Source organism: Canis aureus, chromosome 27 (genome assembly GCF_053574225.1).
Source record: "Canis aureus isolate CA01 chromosome 27, VMU_Caureus_v.1.0, whole genome shotgun sequence".
NCBI lineage: Eukaryota > Metazoa > Chordata > Mammalia > Carnivora > Canidae > Canis > Canis aureus.
Window position 1 is genome coordinate 32,709,947 of NC_135637.1, and position 23,563 is coordinate 32,733,509.

General features: G+C 40.9%; 1 protein-coding gene across 7 annotated transcripts in view; it reads left to right on the plus strand.

Moving 5' to 3' along the window:
• The window catches only part of SPECC1L (sperm antigen with calponin homology and coiled-coil domains 1 like), a 132,066-nt gene that overhangs the window by 72,097 nt on the left and 36,406 nt on the right, over positions 1-23,563 (plus strand). For 6 of the 7 annotated variants that reach the window (XM_077874485.1, XM_077874486.1, XM_077874488.1 and 3 more), the window contains 4 exons: positions 4,110-4,201; positions 9,455-9,545; positions 22,104-22,187; positions 23,042-23,198. In XM_077874485.1, coding sequence (XP_077730611.1) covers positions 4,110-4,201; positions 9,455-9,545; positions 22,104-22,187; positions 23,042-23,198 — 424 coding nt within the window. The remainder of the gene's footprint in view (positions 1-4,109; positions 4,202-9,454; positions 9,546-22,103; positions 22,188-23,041; positions 23,199-23,563) is intronic. The other variant, XM_077874492.1, reaches the window with a different exon arrangement.

Sequence of the window (23,563 nt, forward strand, 5' to 3'; positions counted from 1 at the left end):
TTCTCTGATCTGGTTTGGTATTCTTTACCATCTTACTCTCTGAGCCTCATCAAATTTCATGTAGCATTAATGACTTAGTCTTACTATCAGGTGAATTTTAGGAGACTTGGGATCTATTCAGCTTCAGAGGATCTTGCTCTCAGACTTGGTGCCTTGCCTCTCACAGAAATGTCTTCATGTAGTTCTGGGGCTTTGAGTGTCTTCTAAAAGAAATGCCTGAAAACTCCAAATGTATGAATTCAGTCCTTTCCCTTCCTCTGAACTCCTGTAGGTGTATAAATCCAAAGGCCTCCTTAACATTGACACTCAGGTATCTCCCAGATGTCTTATGTCCAAAACTGCACTCCTATCCCTGAGCTTCAGGCTTCCCCTGTGTTCCTGCCCAGTTACTTAAATCAGAGATTCAGGAATCTTCCGTCTCCCTTAAATCCTTCTTCTTTTCTCACCTCCACATCTAATCCATTAACAGGTCATGTGGATCTAGCCTCCAGCATGCACATCTTTGCTCTGTCTGCTTCTATCTCTAGCACACAATCAACTGCTAGTACAAGCCACCATCAGCTTCTAATTTCAGTGACCTCCTAATTAGTCTCTCCATTTCATTTCATGACAGAAAGATCTTTTGCTTAAACTCCTTTAATTGCTTTATTATAGTTACAATGAAATTCAGATCCCCAGATGCCTGCATAATCTGACCCTGCCTTCCTCTTACTGCAGTTGAGCCACTCTTCCCCTGCCCTTCTTCTACTCCCACCACACTAGACTTTAGGTCCCAAAACAGACCAGGGTTCATATAGCACAGGCTTCATATCTTCTCTACCTGGAAGCTCACTCTTCCCACCTTCAAGTGACTGGCTCCTTTTTATCTCTTTAACCCCCTCAGCTTTGGGAAAGGGAAAGGGTTGTCGTTTTTTTTATTGTTGTTGTTGTTGTTGTTGTTGTTTTTAATAAATTTATTCTTTATTGGTGTTCAATTTGCCAACATATAGAATAACACCCAGTGCTCATCCCATCAAGTGCCCCCCTCAGTGCCTGTCACCCAGTCACCCACATCCCCTTCCACCACCCCTAGCTCGTTTCCCAGAGTTAGGAGTCTCTCATGTTCTGTCAGGGATGTCGTTTTTAAAAAAAACTAAATGGAGGCATCCATCTGGCTCAGTTGGTAGAGCACATGACTCTCGATCCTGAGGTTGTGAGTCTGAGCTCCATGTTAGATGTAGAGAATACTTAAAAAAATAAAATCTTGGGTTACCTGGGTGGCTCAGTCGGTTAAACGTTTGACTCTTGTTTTTGGCTCAGGTCATGATCTTATGGGTCATGGGATTGAGCCCTGCATCGGGCTCTGCACTCAGCGGGAGATTGCTTTCTTTCTCTTTCAGATAATTATCTTTTTCTTTTTTTAAATTTTTTTATTTATTCATGAGAGACAGAGAGAGAGAGAGAGGCAGAGACACAGGCAGAGGGAGAAGCAGGCTCCATTCAGGGAGCCGGATGTGGGACTCGATCCCCGGTCTCCAGGATCACACCTTGGGCCGAAGGTGACGCTAAACCACTGAGCCACCCGGGCTGCCCTCTTTTTTTTTTTTTTAATAAATCTTTGTAAAAAAATCTTTTAAAAGTGGAGGGGCACGTGGGTGAGGTAGTTAATTAAGTATCCGACTCTTGGTTTTCGCTCAGGTCATGATCTCAGGATCATGAGATTAAGCCTCGGGTTGAACTCCACACTCAGTGCAGAATTAGCTTAACTCTCTCTCTCAAATAAATAAATCCTTAAAAAAAAATTTTTTTTTCCAGAAAAATAACTGAATGTAATGTGTCCTAAAAGTTATTTTAAAAATTCTTTAAACTTCATGACAGGCTTTATTCTAATTCACTTAAATAATAGTAGAGTTTCTATAATCTGTATTCTATGACTACACACAAATTAGTTTTCTTTGGCTTAAAATCAGATCAAAAGTCACTTACATACTTACACTATTGATACAGATATTTTGGAAGACAGTAACTTCCAATTTACAATGCCATATTCATAGATCCTGAAGTTCTTATACATCATACAGGCACAAGTTTATAAAGATATATAGATATACATATAGATACAGATATACACAGTTTTCAGTATAGGATTGTTTGAAAACCTAGATATTGCTCAAGTGCCCATTAAAAACATTAATAAGTCAGTTATGACCCATTAGTACAATAGAATACCGTGCATTTTTTAATAAGGTTGAGGTAGATTTCGAAGTACTGATGTATAAAATACTGCAGTCCTTTGTAATAAGTTGTAGACCAGTATTATATAGTGTGATCTCATTTTGTTTTTTAAGTACATAGACTTTTGCATTAAAAGTACAAGAAAGATGATGCACTTGGAACTATTGTTAATGGCTACCTCTGGGTAATATGATGGGATAAAATGAAAGAAAGGCTCACAAAAATCTGTGCTTCTAAAATGAAATGATAATGGAGTGCTTTACTAAATTTAAAGTCATGTAGTTATTCAGAATATTAATGAAATGAGCTTTAATGCAAAAAGATAAATCTGCTCTATTCCGATCTTTTTTAAAAACATTATTTTACAAGATATATCTAAATGACTCAGCAGTCCCACTGCTAAATTATATACACAAAAGTAGTTAACAGAAGTCTTCAAATAGTTGTACGTGAGTGTTCATGATAGCATCATTCACAATAGCCAAAATGTGGAAACAGCCCAGATGTCCATCAATGGTTAAACAGAATATGGTATATCCATCTGATGGAATATTATTCAGACATAGGAAGGAATGAAAGAAGTACTGATGTATACTACCATGTGTAAGACATGCTAAGTAAAAGCAGCCAGACACAAAAGGCTGTGTGTTATAAGATTCCACTTATATGAAGTATGGAAAATAGGTAAGTCTATGCATAGAGACAGAAAGCAGTTTAGCTGTTGCCAGGGACTGAGGAAGAGATAAATGGAGAATGATTGCCTAACAGATACTGGAATATTTTGGAACTAGGTAGAAGTGATGATGGGTGTACAATATTGTGAATGTACTAGATGCCATTGAACTAAGTACATTTTAAAATTATTTACTTTCTACTATGTGAGGTTTTTTTTTTTTTTTTTTTTAAGATTTTATCTTTTTGAGAGAGAGAGAATGCATAAAACACCACAAACAGTGGAGAGAAAGAAGCAGACTGCCCATTGAGCAGGGAGCCCAATGTGGTGCTCAATCCCAGGACCCTGGCTGGGATCATGACCTGAGCTGAAGGCAGACCCTTAGCCACCTAGGCACCCCTATTATGTGAATATTATTTCAATAAAAGAATGCATCTAAAAATAGATGCAAATTAAATATAAGTACTTGGTTGCATAAAAAGGTCCACCATGATCTACTTCTTCATCTTTTCCCCACTGTGTGACATGCCTGATTTTGTCTTTGTGTCCCATTTTGATTTTAATTTAGCTTCAAACAAATAACCATTTTTTATGCACCCTCTACCAAAATCTGTGCCAAGCCTAAGTATCTGGAAGTGAATAAATTATGGATCTTACTTTTGCATAGTTTAAAGAGGGATACGGAGGAGTAAGTGAATAATTGTACATCTATGCATTAAATGCAAATCAGAAAGTACTTGTGAAGTAAAGTGATGAACCCCATAGGAAGAGATGAGAAAAGATGAATGGGAGCCCAGTGTTCCTTCATTTTTGTTTGTTTTTATTTTCCAGTGTTCCTTCGTGGAATGCACACCGACCGTGGGCTAGGCTTCTCGCCTGATGCAGTTACAGAAATACTCCTCTTGGGTTTTTTGAACTTATATTTCATTGGCTCGTGGAGCTCTTTAACTACCTAAATTAATGAAATGGCAAAAACGAAATGACTGGCATAATCAGGTTGGGAATCAACACAACTACTCTAAGGAACAGAGAGTCCACCTAGTGGCAGGAGAAGCATCACCTGCCAGGCACAGCTGTGAGTGTGCCATAGATGCTAGGCATCAGTCAGAACAGTTTCCAGGGGAGCCTGAGCATTGAATGGTCTGGGGGATCCTTTACGGGAGACCAGTTATGAAAGTTTCCACTCTACCATGATACATTCAATGTTTGTTTGTTTCTGTAGTACCAAACCCTACTGCGGCCGCGATTCCTCGCACGCCTTTAAGTCCAAGTCCAATGAAAACCCCTCCTGCTGCAGCAGTCTCACCTATGCAGGTAAGTGTCTGTTACTGTAGAGGCTGTGGGGTCTTTAGCATCTGGAAGTCTGTCCTCCGAAAAGTCCTTTGCACTTACATTAGGGGGGCACACCTTGTGAGGAATGTAGTTAGGGTTGTAAAATCATGTAAATATCCTTAATTGAGATATATTATGAAAATGTCCATTGTGTTACTAGTCTTTTGAAAGTCTCTAGTAATAATGATAGCTAACAAGTATTGAGCACTTGCTATGTGTTCTACACTCTTCCAAATGCTTTATGATGTGAATTCATTTAATCCTCACAACAGCTCTATTGGTATCAGGTACTATTCTTACCACTAGTTTTCACATGTGGCAGCTGAGGCCGAGAAAGATTAAGCAACTTGCTGAGGGTCATATAATGAAGAAGTGGTAAAATGGGATTTGAACCTGGGCAGTGTGGCTTCAGGCACCATCAGAGTATGTAGTTGGCATGTGTCAGCCTCCACTACCTAACATATCACTTCAAAGCTTAGTGGTTTAGAACAGAAATTTTCACATTTCTGTGTTGACTAGGCAGTTCTTTGCTGACTTTGTGTGGGCTCACTCTTGCAGCTGCACTTAGCCATAGGGTGGACTGGGGGCTGGGCTCAGCAGGGATGGCTGGGCCACTCTCTCCATGTGGTTCGTTCGTGGTGTGGTGTCTCAAGCTCCAACCACGTCATAATGCTAGTCCAGATTCAGAGTGGAAAGGTTCTGCAGAAGGTTCAATATGGGCCATTTTTCTAGCAGTCTAGCACAAGGGCATTGCTGGTCCATTTCAACAAATCTCTGAGGTCGCTTTTCTGGTCACTATGGAAATGTAGACCACAACAAGACAGAAGGCTATTGCTCTGTCGTGCTCATGAGGCCCTCTCACTGTGCCCTTGTTGGTCAGGTGCTTTTGGAAACAGTGGCTGTGGTAGAGTTTTTCCATGTAAGTGAGAGTAGCCAAAGAAAAAATGGCCTTAAACCTAGTACTCTTTGATACAGGGTAGTCTTGGCCACACCTCTTCCCTAAAACTAAAATAGGGTTTGGGGGCATTTTATTTTTCAGTGGAGATTTTTGTGCTTTGTTAACTAGTGGCCATGTATTTTACAAGTGAATCTGTTGGGGTTTTTTGTGTTTTGTTTAACCTTTTTTTTTTTTTTTTTTTTTTTTTTTACTTTTTAACTTTTTCCTGTGTGCAGTTTAGGGTAAAAGTACAGTCCTTCTGCATTTGTAATTTACAAATCAATGGTTCTGCATTTGCATGTGTATAGAAGGTGTTTAATGCTCTTAATTTACAAGGAAGGCAAGGGAATTCCAATCCCACTATAGATTTAATGCTTTTTATAGGCTCACTATTAATCAAATTTTTCTGTAGACCCCAAGATGTAAAATATAAACTTCAAATAAGGTGAAATTTCTTTAAGTGGTATTTGTTGGTTAAGTTTAATATTCAAAGCATGACTTTGTATATCTTTGTAAAGATAGTAGATGAAAAATCTCATCTAACTTGAAAAAAGTTAACAATTATAAGTCACATTCAGTAGCTTTTTAGTACTTGGTTAGTTAGCACAATGCTTCTCAAACCTAATTGTGCATAAAAACCATGTGGGAGAGGTTTTAAACACATGGATTCCCAGGCTTCATCCTAGTGAACGAGAATCTCTAGGGAATAGGGCCTAAGATTGGGATTGTTAGTTTTTCAAAACTCCCTGAGTGGGAATTCTACTGCTGGTGGTGAGGGAGTGACAGGCTGGATTACCCTGCCACCTCAGGCAGCTCAAACACTGGCCAAATTATAGGAAGCAATTATATTCAGACATGTACAACAGGCAGTAGGAGACAGTGGTTTTTGAATAAAAGTTTAAAAATGGAGAAAGTCGGGGATCCCTGGGTGGCGCAGCGGTTTAGCGCCTGCCTTTGGCCCAGGGCACGATCCTGGAGACCCGGGATCGAATCCCACGTCGGGCTCCTGGTGCATGGAGTCTGCTTCTCCCTCTGCCTATGTCTCTGCCTCTCTCTCTCTCTGTGACTATCATAAATAAAAATAAAAATTAAAAAAAAAAATGGAGAAAGTCCTGCTGGGCTCTTACTTTTCCTGTTGGGAGGTTCCACATGGTGATGCAGTAGGGGATGAAGCTAGATGGGGCCAGGAAGGGGGAACTAGATGGGTCTGAAGAGACACAGATCATTGTTCAGGAAGAATGAGAGTGCTAGAACCTTCAGGGCAGAGGACCTGGGAGGAGGAAACTACACACAGGAAGGGCCTCCGCAAAGGCATCCCTGTGAGTCTTTGCTTGAATGCCAGTCTGCACGGGCACAGGGTGAACCCCCACAAGGCTAAGTCAGAACAGTTTCTCAGGAAAGAAGAATTACCAGGGAGCTGTCAGGTAAACACTTCCTCCCATAGTTGGTACAGGGCAGGGAATCATTTGAGTTCCTGCTGGTCACCATGGAGAAATCTTGGAATACTTGGAGTATTCCTTTGAGACCCCCTTAGGGCCACACTATAAAGTAGAACTGCATTGCAGCTCACAGGTAAATAGATGCTAGACCTGCCCTAAAAGACCTTAAAAATTAACCTCCAAAGGGCCAAGGAGATCCATAAGTAACTGGGGTACTCAGCCTCTGAAATGCTTCTCAGTGACTTTCACTTCCTAGAAGTCACACTCTTATGGAATCCACTCCTCTTGAGTGTTGGCTGGACTTTGTGATTCACTTCTGATGAAAATAGAGTATGGGAAAAGGGGTGGAATGTCACCAGGTAGGGTTATAAAAAGATTAGCTTCTGTCTTGAGGATTCTTCTTGCTCTCTCTTAGATCTAGTCACTCCAGTGAACAATTGAAAATCAAAATAATTAGCAGTATATTTAATAAAATGCTATGCAATATCTGTATAACGGAAAGTATAAAATATTGCTGAGAGAAATTAAGTAATAAATGGAGAGATATATTTATGGACTGGAAGACTCAATATTATTATCTTACAGCTCTCCCTCACATTGATCTGTAGATTCAACACAATCCCAGTGACAGTCTTGCATGCTATTTTGTAGAAATTGATAATACAATTTTAAATTTGTGTAGAAATGCAAAGGATCATGAATATCCGAAGCATTGGGGGATACAAAAGGAAACAACTTTGGAGGATGTATACTACCTGATTTAGGCACTTAGAGTAATCAAGGCAGTAGGGTAATGACTAAGTTTATTTATTTGTTTGTTTATATGAAATCTTCATTAAGCTGATAAACTCCCTATCCCACAAATAGCCAGAGTACCAGCAGCTGCACTTACTGATGTAAGTTTCAATGTAGACATCATACCAGTGGATTATATAGAAAATCCAGAAAATAGGTAAATGGATTTTCAGTAGAGGTGCCAGGGTAATTCAATGGGAGAGAGGTTGCCTTTCCAGCAAAGGATTCTGGAATAGCTAGAATCCATATGGAAAAAAAAAAAAATAACGGTTGAGGTAACCACAACTGTTATGTAATGGCATTTATAAAAATTAATTGTAGACCTACATGGGAAAGCTGAAATTACAGAACTTCTAGATGAAAACATTAGAGAAAATCATTCAAGAAGGCCAAGATTTCTATTTAGGACACAAAAAAAAGGAGCCATGAAAGAAAATTAATAAATGGGCATCAAATTTGAAACTTCTCTGAGAGACATTAAGAAAATGAAAGATAAGTTCTAGACTCAGAAGAATGTAATCACAGTACACTTATCTGTCAAAACACTGTATTCCAAGAAGATGTCTTCAACTTGATTGAAGACAAACCAATAAATAGTGAACAAAAAGATTTTTAAAGTTTTTCTCTTTTTTTTTAAGATTTTTTTTTTTTTTATTTATCTGTTTGAGGGAAAATAAGAGAGCACAAGCAGTGGGAGGGGCAGAGAGAGAGAGAGAGAGAGAGAGAGAGAGGGAGAAGCAGGCTCCCCGATGAGAAGGGCGACCCCCTCGTGATGTGGGATTCAATCCCAGGACCCTGGGATCATGACCCCAGCTGAAGGCAGACACTTAACTGACTGAGCCACCCCGGCATCCCTAAAAGTCCCTTCCTAGGAGAAGATGCACAAATGGCCAGTAAACACATGAAAAGATGTTCAACATCATTAGTTGCTGGGGAAGGAAAAATTAGATTCACAGTAAGATCCCACTATGTACCTTTTAGGATGGCTAAAATTAAAGGCAGTCTTTAAGTGTTGGTAAGGATATGAAGAGGCTGAACCTTGCACTTTTCTGCTGGGAATATGAAATGAGTAGTTAGAGGTTGACTAGATAAAAAAGGGCTAGGGAAAAGCCGGGAAAATAAGCGTGACAGAAAGGACAGTGATGGTAAACACCATGGTCTGTGTGGAAGTGAATAGTTTAGTGGTATTTGAGCATTACACAGAGGTGGCAGGAGATGAAGCCAAGGAACTGAGAGATTTTAAGTATTTGTGGCAGATACTTGTGGCTGCACGCAGAGGATGCATGTATCCGACCGGAGATGAGGAAGCCAGTGGCAAAGCCATCGTAGTGGCACTGAATTAGATGATATGTTTTACTGGGTCCCTTTTAGTAGGAACACTTCCATATTTCGCCAATTGGTGCATAATAGTTAAGAATTCTCTTTTTTTTTCAAATTATTTTCTTTTCTATTCTTTTCTTTTTTCTTTCTCACAGACAGAGAGCACAAGCAGGCAGAGTGGCAGGCAGAGGGAGAGGGGGAAACAGGCTCCCCACTGAGCAGGGAGCCCAAGGCAGGGCTTGATCCCAGGACCCCTGAGATCATGACCCGAGCCAAAGGCAGATGCTCAACTGACTGAGCCACCCAGGTGCCCCAAGAATTCTCTTTAAACAAAATAATGAGATCACACTCAGAATACCAGTGGTTGCCAGGAGTCAGTGCTCTGGAATTGGGAAAGGGGGGGAAGGTATAATTATTAAAGGGCCATCCTTGTTCTGTGTCTTGACTGTATCAGTGTCAGTATCCTAGTTGTGATAGTGTGGTATAAACGTTACCATTGGGGAGAACTGAGTAATGGGCACAGGGGGATATTTCTGTATGAATTTTTAAAATAGTATATTGATCACATTATATCCGTGTGTGTGTGTGTGTGTCTGTGTGTGTGTGTTTTAGTCTTACTATAATAGTATGGAAAGAATGATGCAGATTCATAACTAAATATTACTCTCTGCAACACTGACTTTATTTGTGGGTCCCAGCTCTAGATTTATCCTAACATTGACACTGTGTATCTTATGATTTCAGAGACATTCCATAAGTGGACCAATATCTACATCCAAACCTCTGACAGCGCTGTCAGATAAGAGACCAAACTATGGGGAGATCCCTGTTCAAGGTATACCTCATATGTCACAGTATTTCACTTCTGCTTTTAATTTTTTGAATCTTCTGGCTTTTTTTACTAACTAAATTGTGATTTTCTTTGTTCTTGACATGACTTCAGCTGATCTGATATACATCTTTATCAGAAGCTTACTAATAATATGTCTTCTTTGCAGATAGGGAGTTAGTTATTGAATGCATCTTGGAATACAGCTTTCTCATACTATTATGATAGGTAGTGGAGAGTGCACGCCATTACTAGGCACTTTATTTTCATAGTTCTTCGTGGGATATGTACTGTTATCCACATCTTATAGATACTAAAAATGAGATTTTAGAAAGTTAAATAAAATAGTTAATGAGCAGTAGACCCAAGCAGCCTGACTCCAAAACCCATTCTTTTAACCTCTGTGCTCTGTCCATAAGAGGACACTGGAACTCTGAAACACGAAGTCCGGATGAGGTCCATTCTTTTACGTACTTATAAAAGGGGCTTGGCCGTTTTCACACAGCTTTTATGGTAGAGCCAGCCAGCACCAGAACCCATGTCTCCTCCCTTTCAAGGTCAGAGTTCCTTCTCTGACTCCATATTGCCTCTTCCTGCATGGTGCTGAAGTACACTAGAAAAATGGTTTGTGGCATTGGGGCATGGTGCTGTGAAGTGCACGCTTAATTTGGGGTAGGTGTGGACGTGGTTAACAGAAATGTATGCCCCTCAGGAGCCTGGGGCTCCTCTCAGTTGATGTAGACTGGTCACCTCCTTGTGTTGCTCTGTGCATTTTCTTGGTTATGGCAGTTAGCCTTGATGCGTGTGACTGCAAGGTTTTAGCAGGTATGGGGAAGAAATAAGCAGACTTATGAGAATTAGTCCCTTAAATAACCTAGAGGATGTTCTGTGGGCTCCAGGGAGCACCTGTGTAAGAGGTATTCAGTTTGGCGGTGGGACTGGCCCCTTACCTGCCATTCACAGGTATACCTCATACTCAGATGAGTGCACACATTGAGGGATAATGGTACACAAGACAGTGCTGCTGCTACCTTCCCTGCACAAGGGCTTGCCTTCCACCCCTACTTCTTGGTTCTAGAACATTCGTCATTCATGACTTGAGGTCTTTTCTCCCCTCAGAAGGTGCTCTTGTTAAAGGAAAAAATAGTGGAAGGTGTCAAGTCTCTCTTTAAATCTTGACTGCATTCCCTCTCTTGCTTCCCAGATGGATCCATTAAGGATTATGTATGTGTCAAGTGTGTATATCACTGACCTCGTACGTCCTGTCCCCTGAGACTGTCTCCTCGCCTGTGAATTGGAAATATTCACAAACTTCTTAAATCCCTCTCTTCCCAGGTCTTAAACCCTGCAGTCAGACTCTTACCCCCACCATTCCACCAGAGATGCTTCTGATGGAGGTTATCAGTGATGTTGTGCGCTAATCTAGCTCTCAGTCCTTGTCTGCTGTGAACTATAGGCAGCATGTGGCCCTGTTGAACACTCCCTCTTCTGGGATGTTCATCTCGATTGCCACAAAGCCACACTCTGTGTATTCTCCATCCCTCCCTGGCTGTTCCTCCATCTCCTGTGCTTGATCCCCCTTCCTGACCTGTAAATGGTGGTGTACCTCTGAGCTCAGTCCCAGGACCTCCCTTCTCTGTCTGCACTCACTCTGTTACTGTATTCTTTCTCATGGCTTTAACTGTTATTGCCAAACTGATATCTCTAGCCTCTTTCTCTCCTGTAGACTCATATACACAGTGGCCTACTCGACAGCTCCATCTGGATGTCAAATAATCTCAGACTGAGTGTGTCCAGAAGATTTCTGCATTTTTTAATCTTGTCCTACCTGTAATTTCTCTTCTCCATCTCAGTTAATGGCAGTTTTATCTTCCAGAAACCTTGGAATCATCCTAAACTCCCTTCTTTATCTTAGACCTTATACTGCAAATTTTGGGTTTTTTTTTTCCCCATGATCAAGTCAGAGAGTGTGTGTGTGTGTGTGTGTGTGTGTGTGTGTGAGAGAGAGAGAGAGAGAGATAAGTAGGCTCCATGCCCAGCGTGGAGCCCAACATAGGACCTGAACCCATGACCCTAAGATTAGGACTTGAGCTGAGATCAAGAGTCAGATGCCTTTTTTTTTTTTTTTTTTTAATTTTTATTTATTTATGATAGTCACAGAGAGAGAGAGAGAGAGAGGGGCAGAGACACAGGCAGAGGGAGAAGCAGGCTCCATGCACCGGGAGCCTGACGTGGGATTCGATCCCGGGTCTCCAGGATCGCGCCCTGGGCCAAAGGCAGGCGCCAAACCCCTGCGCCACCCAGGGATCCCAAGAGTCAGATGCTTAACTGACTGAGCCACCCAGGCACCCCAATCAAATCAATTTTTTAGTTGAAATGTAAACAGCATGTAACATTATATTAATTCCAGGCACACAACACAATGATCCACATTTTTATACATGTTGCAAAATTATCACCACAAAAAGTATAGTTACCATCTGTCAGTTCACAAAGTTACAGAACTCTTTTGTTATTCAGGAAACTTCATTGGCTCTTCATCCAGAGTCCAAACATTGCTCTTCCCTCTGCCACCCCCTCCTTGGTCAAGACACCATCATCTCTCACCTGGTTTCTGCCAAAAGATTCCTAACCCCTCTCACGATCTATTAACCCTACAGTCACCATAATCCTGAAAAATAGAAGTTGGAACACTTCATTCTATTCAAACCTTCCCCCAGCTCCCTGTTTCTCTCAGAGGAAAAGCTAGAGTTCTCTTAGTGGCCTGCAGCCCTCCCAGCATGGCCTTGGTTACCTCTCTGGCCTCCTCATGTTTCTGTCCTGGTCACTCTGCCGAGCCACACAGGCTTCCTTATGTTCCCTGGGCATTCTGGCACTCTCTTAACCAGGGAGCCTTGCACTGGTGCTTCTTCTGCTGGAGTTCTCTGCCACATGTCCACATGGCTCACTCTGGCCCTCCTTCAAGGCTCTGCTCTCGTCCCCCTTGGCTGGTGAGTGCCATAGTTAAAATTGTCAACCAACTCTCCCCCCATGCCCCTTTCCTGGACCCCTCTCCCCTTTAAAAAACTTTAACTAAGTACTTATCCCTTGCGGAATACTGCATAGTTTACTTGTCTATAACGTTTATTGTCTGCCTCCCTAGTCCATGAATTCAGGGATTTATGTCTATCTGATTCACTGAGGTATCTTAGCACCTGTCGTCATGCTGGGCTCTTGATAATAAATTATGAGATGAGTGAATGAAATGCAAGTTAAAGCATGTAAAGGGCTTAGCACAGATTTTAGTCCACCGTAAATGCTCACTGTTAGATTTTATTACTGTTAATATAAGAAGTGTGAACTTCTTAGTAGCACAAGTAGCAGAGAAAGATGGCTCTCTATTGTCCAAACACAAGATTTTAGTTCATTGCAAGGCCACCAAAGTGTTTAGGATTTTGCTTAGCTGCTGACAAGTGGTTGTGAGAAAGCATCATCACTCATTACGTTTTGGACATATTAAGGCTGTAGGCACTGAGGACAAAAATGGAAGCCAAGGAGTAACCCCACTCAGATGCCTATTGTGTGTTCCCCTGTTCTATCAAGTCAACCTTTTGATCTGCAGTCAGCACCAAGTACAGTTGGAGCCAGGATGCCATAGCCTTTGAGAGTATATATAACTTTGGGCCTGTGACAGCTCTGTGGGAGAGACCCCTAACTGGAGAGATCAGATAAAACTGAGTCCTCAGGCCCCAGTTGGCTTCTGAGGATGGTAGGGATGCCCCATGCTCCAGTGAGAAATGACTCCGAGCCTTCTCCCCTTTCAGTAGCTACCTTCCAGACTCTTCTTGATCGGCTTACAGCAGGACAAGGTTTACTGAGGAAAGTGAATACCAGCAGCGTTTCTCGAATTTACCTGTCGATAAGACTTAACTGAGTCATTTCTTAAAGTAGGGAATCCTGGGCTTCACCTCAGGTCTATTGCCAAAGACTCTAGGAAAGGGAGCTTAGAAACTTCATTTTCAGAAACATCCCAAGTAATTCTTTAAAAAGGACAAATTGGGGAAACTGGGCAAAGATTACTATTTAATTTTTCCTATTACCTTGGTTTTGTGGGTATGGATTGGAAGTGTGGAAGATCAGTATGACAAGGTTTTTGACACAGTAAATGTTTTTTTCTGGGGCTCTGCTGAATGAAACCTTTCCCTGGCTCCCCTTGTTTTCTTATCTGGTAATGTACCAAATGATAATGCTCTTGGGGGTGTGTTAATGCTGGTCTGCTTCTCCACTTCAGTCCATTATGCCTTCATGGGACTTAGCTGAAGCAGTGCAAATACAGGAGAGAGCAGGAAACACTTAAGTGAATTTTTGTCTGAGAATTTGTTGATAGTGTGATTTTTTATTTTAAACAGTCATTAGAGAAAGAAACAACTTATGTAACTAAGAACAACCAAGTGATTCTTGGTTGGAAAAAACCACCATGGTTATCTAAACTGTGAAAAGAGAGTAGGATTTTCAGGCCCTCTCTGAAAATGCTTCCTTGATTGTTTCTTTTACCATGGCGTTAATCAAAGAAGAGTCTATAATTTTTATTTTGAAAGTTACAGTGGCTTCATTACTGAAAATTTAAAAGGGGCTGCCTTTTGTTCTACACTTAAATTAGAGAATTTGGTGTTTTTTCCAGTTAAGTATATTATAATAGGCATAGGGGTTTTTTGTTCTATTTTAGCGTCATGCTTTATATGTCAGTTACAGGAAAATATTTCAGAGCAGAGAAATCTTATTATAAATGAACTGATCAGATGCTCTTTTGTTGGTATTATTGGCTTAGGGTCATGATTGTGCCACCTCAGTGACACTTTGTAGATAGGATATGAATTAGTTTTTTTGACCTAATAAACAGGAAAGGATAGATCTGCCTGCTAGCTACATGGATACAGGTGGTTGAAAAAGTCTTTACTGATCCCTTGCACAGTGTGATCTTATAGGGTCCAGAGTAGAGTGTTAAGCAGAGACCTCAGCTGAATGTTGCAGATGGTTGGTGAGCCTGGGTTTTTGCCCTGTTTTAGGGTGATTTTGTCCTGTGATGTGGCTCAGACACTTGGTTATCTGAGAAAGTTGATTAATTCAAGTGTATTTATGTTTTGTAAAGAAATTCATACTCTTGGGGCACCTGGGTGGCTCAGATGGGTAAGCCTCTGCCTTCAGCTCAGGTCATGATCATAGGGTCCTAGGATCGAGCCCCGAGTCAGGCTCCCTGCTCAGTGGGGAGTCTGCTTCTTCTTCCCCTTTTCCCTCTGCCCTCTCTTCCTGCTTACCATCCCCCACACACACACCGAACTGCTCGTTCTTTCTCTCTCAAATAAATAAGTGAAATCTTTAAAAAAAATAAATTCATATTCTTATCATCTAAATTGTATTACTTAAAAAAAATAAATAAATTGTATTACTTGAGGCTAGAGATGTAAAAAGTTTTAAAAACACAGTATTTTGAAGACATTGGTTTATGGTAATATTAGGTGCGTACAATGTGATATAAAGAAGATTTCACTAGAAAGCCAAATCTTTGTTAAATGTTATAGCCTAAGTTAAGTAAAAGAAAAATAGCTTTCTATTTAATATTTAAAAAGTTTCACAGCAATTTTCATTCTCTAGAGGGTAGATCTAAGTCAAATTCCAGCCCAGCCCTAGATCCCACCCTAGTGGGGAAATTCCTAGGAGAAATTCAGATAGAAATCCTACTCTTTTGTATTTATAGTCTAATGAATGTCTACCCGTTCACTTCTAAACCTTCCCCTCTCCCTAACCCTTTCCTTTTTTTCTCTGTGGTTTTGATATTTGTCTTGATAAACTAGAGTATCTAAGCTCCTATTTTTTTCCCAACATACTATTACTGAAACTTTCAAACATACAGGAAAGTTGGAAGAAACTGTATGGTGGGTATCCACATCCTACTGTTTAGATTCTATAGCATTTTGCTGTATTTGAGTTAACCATGTTTATCCATCCCTCTATCCTTTCAGTCCATCTAGTTTTTTTAAATGCTTCTCAAGGTAAATCTCAGTTGATGCACTTGAGCATGCATTGCAATATTTATTTAAGGTGCTCTCTCAGTCTTTAAACTCTTGAGGTAAGTTCAGTCTTACAGAAGAGTTGCAAAAATATTAAAGTGCCCTCTTACACCTTTCCCTAGCTTCCCTTACATGAACATCCTACACAGCCATAGGGCAGGTACAAAAATAAGAAATCACAAACATTGTTAACATACCATTAACTGAACTACAGACATTGTTTGGATTTCACCAGGTTTTCTACTGATGTCTTTTTTAAATTCCAGGATCAAATCCTGGGCCCCACTTGGCTTTTAGTTGTCTTACTGCCTATTAAAGCCCCTACCGGTTTATCAGTCTCTGTCTTCGTGACTTTGACACTTTTGAAAAATACTGGCCAGTTACTTTTTTAGAATATCTCTCACTATGCGTTTTTGTGGTATTTTCCCTTGGTTGCATTGAGGTTATGGGCTGTTGGGAAAACAGCTGTGTCAGAAGTGAGGTGCCCTTCTCAGGTACCATAACAGGGGCACATGAGTCAATACATATTATTACAGGCCATGTTGGCCGTGATCACTTGGTTAAAATGATTGTCTACTAGTAATTAATAAATATCCTATTCCTCTTTACACTTTCTCTCACTGATTTTAGCATCTGTTTGTGTATTTTGCCTGCAGGAGTTATTACTGTGGTGTTCCGTACCAGTGATTTTCTGTTTTCTCATTCTTTCTGTGGGAAATTATTTATATTATTATACTTACTGTTTATTTATAACATTTATTTGTATTAGTATAAGCCCGTGGGTATTTATTGTATTCTTTGGGTTGTAATCTCTTACTCTTACTTTCTTTGTTGCTCAAATTATTCCAGCCTGGGAGCCATTTGGAACTCTTTCACATTTGACTCTTTGCTCTTTTGATGCACCCCCCCTACCCTCCAAAAGCACTTTCTTACTTTTAGGTACCCACAAGGTGATCCAGATTTATTCTTTTTCCTGCACCAGATCTAGAATCAACCACTTCTCCAAGGAGCCTTGGTTACTTTTATTAGAGAATAGTATTTAGAAAACAAGATCTGAGTGCTAGATGCTCATTGCTCCTGAGGTTTCACTGCCTCCATTCCCTCTCTGGATAAAGCTAGGAAAACTTTGTATGTATACCAACGCATGCATACATACACACAAGTAAGTGTTATTTCTATATCTATGAAAACCCATGACTACGCAGATGCCTCTGACTCTAGGTCAGCACCAAAGGGTGCGTTCTGACCTTTTCCTGTTCCTTATTTGTATATTTTTTCTCCTGACAATGGAAAACCCGGCTCTCATTGTCTATAATATACTTACTTGTTGAACCTCCTATACATGCCTAGTAGTTTCAAAGTTGCTATACCATACCCTTGTGAAAAGCAGATCTAGGGAATACAGTGAGTACAATTCATTTTGTGTTTACCCTTAAAGTATCCTGTCAAAACACCTTTTTTCTACTTAAGTCAGCCCCCTTTTTCACTGCTCTTTCAGTATGGTTATATCGTGCTTTTGTAATACAATTAGATTAATTTTGTTCCGTCTGCATTTCATCCCCTCATCGCCCAATTCTGGTTGACTTTTTAAAAAAAAATTTGTATCTTAGTAAAATTCATTGTGTTCTGTGCATTGTAGGGTGTTCAGCAGCCTCCCTGGCCTTTACCCACTAGATGGTAAGCACCTTACTGCCCCAGGTATGACAATGAAAAATGCCTGAAGACAATGGCATATTGGCAAATTTGCCTTCAGTTGAGAATCAGAGACGTGGTTCTCACAGTTTTATTTGTCTAATTTCAGCAGAAAGGTGGAAACTCTAAGCAGAGATCAAATAGGAAAGCCTAATTAATCTTGTATGTTTGTCTACTATTTCTATCAGAGGCTAACATATTCATCATAGACTTTAAAGGCCCTATTAGTTCCACATCTCTGCCATGTCTGAGTCTGGTTTTATTGATTACTTTGTGCCTTGACATGGTGAACTCAATATACTGTTTTTTCCTTGCTTTTTGTGTATTTTGGACGTCTTTGTTGAAAGCTGAACATCTTGTAGAGAGTAGTAGATTGGTTTTATGTCTTGACATGGGCCCCTCCTTCCGGTAGGTGTTTAGTGTGGGATTTTGAGTTGATCTGTTCAGGAGCTGAGCTGGATTTCAGTTTATTAAGTTGCTCTCCTCCTTAGTGCCACAGCAGTTTATTAAGTTGCTCTGCTCCTTAGTGCACAGAAGACTTCCGACTGTTCCACTGATCCTTGTGTTTAGAGAGGGCTGGTGTTTGGAATGAGTGTTCTCAGTGTCCACTCCAAGTTCAGCTTTTGGCTGCCTTTACATATTGCATCTCAGGGAGCACCCTTTTCACACTCTTGCAACTCTTTCAGCTGAGATGTCTCATTTGCTTATTTAAGCATCTTTAAAATTCTCTTTTGCTCATTCATTCCAACATGGGTCATCTTTGGGTAGGTTTCTATTTGTTTTGACTCTGGGTTGCTTTTTTGTCTTTCTTTGTATGTCTACTAGTTTTGAATTGGATTCTGCCTGATGTGAATCACATGTTGTAGCAATTGTTTTCTGTTTTGTTCCTCTGCAGAAAATTGGTTTTTGATAGCCAGCAGTTACCTTGGCTCACCTCAAACTCCATCCCACCTCTTTTTCTTCATCTTAAATACCTGTTCAGTTATTTTGCCCTTAATTCAGCTCCTTGGAATCTGAGTGCTTGTAGTTTTCAGAGGTCAGTGAGAGATTTGGGCAGTCTATATACAGAATTTGTGATTCTTTCTGCTGTCACCCTACTCTTCTCCCTTTTCAACAGTTTTGGTTGTCCTGAGATCTGTCTTCTGCTTCTCAAAGCAGTAAAGCTGTAGGCTTCCTACCAGCCCCCCTGTATGGCCTTACCCGGAGCCTATACTCATGCCTATAGCCATAATCTGGGAAATTACCTGTGTTCTTTCATTCTTCCCAGTGTTTACTCTTTTCCTTTTCTGCCTGCTTTTGGATTCTCTTCAGTGCCTTGAAGTGGTTGATTTTTTATTTTTTTCAGATTTTATACTCGTTTTTGGCAGGAGCATCCATCCATTTGGAACTAGTCTGAGGAGAAGTTGGCTCTTTAGGCTCCTATTTTATTTTATTTTATTTTATTTTATTTTATTTATTTTTTAGGCTCCTATATTAAAGCCCACTATTTTGCCTTTAAATTTGTTTTGGGAAATAATAAAGGGACAACTGCTTGTACCTGTTTATGTATGTGATTTCTAAAATAAGAGAGAATTAAATAGCAGACCCAGTATGCTTCTGTTACTGCTGCCTGTCTGTCAGAGGTGAGCAGAACATCTCTGTAGGTTTATCCCTTTCTCTGAGGCCTTGATCTTGTCCCCATAGGCTGTCACAGATGGTGTTAGCCTCGGGCTATGATCCCCTTCTCCTAGATCTTCAACTTTACCCTGTCTACTGGCTCTCTCCCACTGTCATTTAAAAATGCTCACATCTGGGGCACCTGGGTGGCTCAGTTGGTTAAACTTATGCCTTCGGCTGAGGTCGTGATCCCAGGGTCGTGGTATGAGCCTGGGGAGTCTGCTTCTCCTTCTGACCCTCTTGCTTGTGCTCTTTCTCTGTCAAATAAATGGATAAAATCATTTTAAACAATACTCACATCTCTGCTAGGTTAAGAAAAAGAATTCTCTCCCTTCCTTACCTCCTGCAACTACTGTATTCTTTCTTACTCTTGTGCAACTTGTCTCCTTCCTCTCTGATGCTAGCTCCTCAACATGTTTTCACCTTACTTTTGTCCCCACCAGTGTATGAAATTGCTCTAATCAAGGTTACCATAGCCTCCATGTCATCAAGTTCATTCTCACCCCATCAGCTACATGCTGATAATTTCCAAAATACCACATCCCCTCTGACTTTTCTTCTGAACCTCTTGTAATTGCTTGCTCTGCGTCTTCCCCTGCATATCTCAAAGGGTTCTCAAATTCAGCTTGTTCTCATCTCTCTTTTCCCATAATACTCTTTGCCTTTCTTATCATTGTACCTGGCACCTCTTTCTTTGTCACTTTCATATCTCATTGGTCAGCAAGTCTGTTAATTCTGCTTCATCAAAGAGCCCTTGAACCTGTTTACTTCTCTCCATCCCCCCCTGGTACCACCCAAACCCAAAGCCTTCCTCACCTCTCCTCTGTACAGGCTAACATACCATCTTTCATGCAGTGTGGCTTCTTTACTCCACTGCAGGCAGCCACAAAGATGCTCCCCTAATAAAACCTTCATTGGCTCCCCATTGCCCACAGGGTACAGTCCAAACTCCTTAATTTGGCCTGCATTGCCTGCATACTTTCCTTTGCCTGCTCTGATCCTCCCAGCCTGCCTTTACTGCCTCATCTGCTGCTCTTTTCCCCTATCCTCTGAACATTGATGCCCTGGAGTTGTTCTGGTGTGTGCTGAGCACTTAGCTGGGAACACACTCTCCCCTCCAACCTCTCCTTTGCCTGTGTAAAAGCTATTAATTACCCTTCCCATCTGAACCAAGATGTCATTTCCTGAGGAGGCTTTTCCGGACCTCTCCCCAAGAGCAGGTCACGTCCCCTGTTGTGTTTCCAGAGCCCCATGCACTTGTTCTTTCCTAGCATCCCTCACTTGTAATGATTTTTTTTTTTTTAATGCCTGGTTTCTGCTCTAGATTGTAAGTTCCATAAGGGTAAGTTTCTTGCCTCCTTCCTCTGACCTTTTCACCAAGCCCAGTGCCTAGCGAGTAGTGGATGGCCAAATGATATTTGTTTAGTGAATGGATTAAAGACAAGAAAAGCTCCATATGGCAGTAGAATAGACTTTGTTACTATAAAATAAAATCTCTCCTGCTTGCCACATTTGTTTTCACTTTCTTTATTTGCTGTGTTCTTTGGGAAATGAAGATTTTAGGGAAATGACTAGGTGCATAATTGTAAAATGGAAATTTTGATTAAAAATGTTGACTTCTGTTTCCTACTATTTCCATGTTCTACTAATTTTGTTTTGTCTGTCAGACTTTGTGCATAATATGCTCTTCCTGTGAGGATGAATGCCAATTGCTCACGGGATTCACAATTCTGATTGGTGCTTGCTTATGGGCTCTTCACACAGAGGTGATGTTTGTTCATGTTTGGAAAGATGTAGTGAATCTAGGCTGTGTAAATCCTATCTTCCTTAAGAAAATAAGTTCATCCTTCCCAAAGTTGTGTGTAATGACAACCAAATGTTCTTCATATACTTAGAAAATAGATTTTGGAATAATAAATGCACTATCCTTGAAAGATGTCATATGCCATTATTTTTGACATCATGATACTTGAGAGGAGCTATTTTTTAAATTAGTTCTTAAAAAGAAGTGGTGAATGACCTATTAACATATGTTTGCTGTGGGGCCACTCTTGGTCAGTGAGGCTAATAGTCTTCAGTAAATTTAAGAGATGGTTTTTTTTCCCTCAGGCTAATCACACATCCTTAGCACATGGCAACCAGGCAAAGCACATCTGGTCCATCTGTCCTGGTGCTTGGCCTTGTTAGACTTGGAGCCCTAGGAACCTAGACCAGAAGGGTGATGAAGGTAGCCGGCCTACAGAGGGTATGGAAGAGGAGGATAGGAAGCAGGGGAGCAGCTTGTGCCAATGAGTGAGGAACTCCAGAAACTACCAAGGAAGGCTGCTTATGTCTAGAGAGCATGGGAAGAGTGGAAGAGAGCACAGCTGCAATTTGGGCAGTAGAGGCAGTACCTATCTGTGTCCTTCCCTCACTCACAGAACCATCTGGGGTTTCCTTGTTGCCTCAGACCAAAGTCCACATACCAGGTAACCAAGGCTCTTGTTAGCCTCATCTGCCCTTCAGAGTCCCTTTTCCTGCCACCCTCTCTGATTTCCATATGGCCCACGTTGAGGCTACACTAGCATTTTATTGTTTTGTAACTCAGCTTATACGTTTGTTTGTTGTTGTCTAGCCCTGAAATACCATTCCCACTCCTCTCTACTAGTAAAGCCCAGCTTAACATCATGTTGAAGGCCTCCCTGCTTCCTGAAAGCCATATGAATGGCTTCACACGCTGCGGTTTGATAATCCTTGTCATTCTTATTCTAATTGTCCTTTCCTGATTTTCTCTGGTGGTGTATATGTATGGCTTCCCCACTGTTGGTAGGCACAGAAGGGCAAGGCTTTGATTTAGTTTGTACTTTTAGATCAACATACAGTAGGGGATCTTGAATTTTGGTTTTAAATTGTGTCAAAAAGTAGCAGTTGGTGATTTAGAAACATTCATCTATGTCAAATCTCATCTCCAGAATCGGAACATAAATGAAATGTTTTCCCACAGTTCTTGTCTACAGAAGCTCTTTTGTAGATGTGGACTCTGTGGGGAATTGTTAAGAGTACCCTGGACTGAGAAAGAAGGATGAGCCTAGGAGGGGGAAGGAGGAAGAGGAGAAGAGCTCACTTTCTTGCTACCTTTGTTACTTTGGTTCAGTGTCTCTCTTTTTTTTTTTTTGACCATTTTGTGCAGAGCATCTATTACGAACCTCTTCAACCAGCCGACCTGCTTCTCTGCCAAGAGTACCTGCCATGGAAAGTGCCAAGACCATCTCAGGTGATGACTTTTTATCTGGAATTTCCTTTAGAAAAACTCTTCTAGAAGTTTTAGTAATGGTACCAAACACTTCCTGTCTGTCTGTCTATCTATCTATTTTAAAGGTTTTATTTATTTATTCATGAGGGACACACAGAGAGAGGCAGAGACATAGAGAGAGAAGCAGGCTGCCTGCAGGGAGCCTGCTGCAGAACTTGATCCAGGACGCCAGGATCATGACCTGAGCCGAAGGCAGATCATCAACCACTGAGCCACCCAGCATCCCCAAACACATTCTCTTTAGACTTACTTAATTTTTCTTCCCTCTTTAGCTCTTGAGTTGATTATTTTTCTTTTTTTTTTAAGATTGATTTATTTTTATTTCAGAGAGAGAGTATGCATGAGCGAGGAGTGGGGAGGGGCAGAGAGAGAAACTCAAGCAGACTCTCCGCTGAGCAGGCCTGGCATGGGGCTCCATCTCACAACCGTGAGATCATTACCTGAGCTGAAATCAAGTGTTAGACGCCTAACCAACTGAGCCACCTGGGTGTCCCTTGAGTTGATTATTTTTCACTCTGAATTTCCTCTGCTATATCTTCTAGATTCTATAGAAATCACACTCAGGGTATGTACAGTTCAGTGCATATCCCAACTGCTGTACCTTTTTTACAGTTTTCTTAGTGAAAGAAATAAATCCTTTCAAGGTTACCAGTATGATAAAGAAAATGTTAGTTTTTCCTGCTGTATGATAATTTCTGCTCATTTTGGAATCTGCTGAAGAAAATGTCTCAAGAACTCAATTTAAAAGTGTTTTATAAAAGTAAATGTTTTTCTGCATTTATACAAAATGCATAATGACTATTTCTCACAATCAGTGTCTCGACGAAGTAGTGAAGAGATGAAACGAGACATCTCTGCACCTGAAGGAGCATCACCGGCCTCTCTTATGGCTATGGGAACTACATCTCCACAGCTTTCCCTGTCCTCTTCTCCCACGGCATCTGTTACCCCTACCACCCGAAGTCGGATAAGGTAGCGAACAGTTAATACTGATGCATTTCATGCTTACCTCTCTTGGCCTTTGGAGATTAATGATCAGGTTGTAAATAATGGCAATCAAGCACTGATTTTTCTTTTCTTTGTGTTATTAAATGTTTTATTCTTCTTTGCCCAGAATTGGGTAAGATGGTATAATAAAAAGCAAGGTAACAGGAAAAGGTGATTCATTTCCCCAAAAGTAAGTTTTGTAGAATCAGAATACTGGGCTTGGGTGGAGGGTTAGGGAAGGCTTCTGAGAGGAGTGGTGTCTGGGTGGGGAGGATGGGTTGGCGATTGGAGCCAAAGTACAGAAGGGTGAGTAACTGAGGGTTGGGGGAGCTGTGGATAGGTGGTACTGC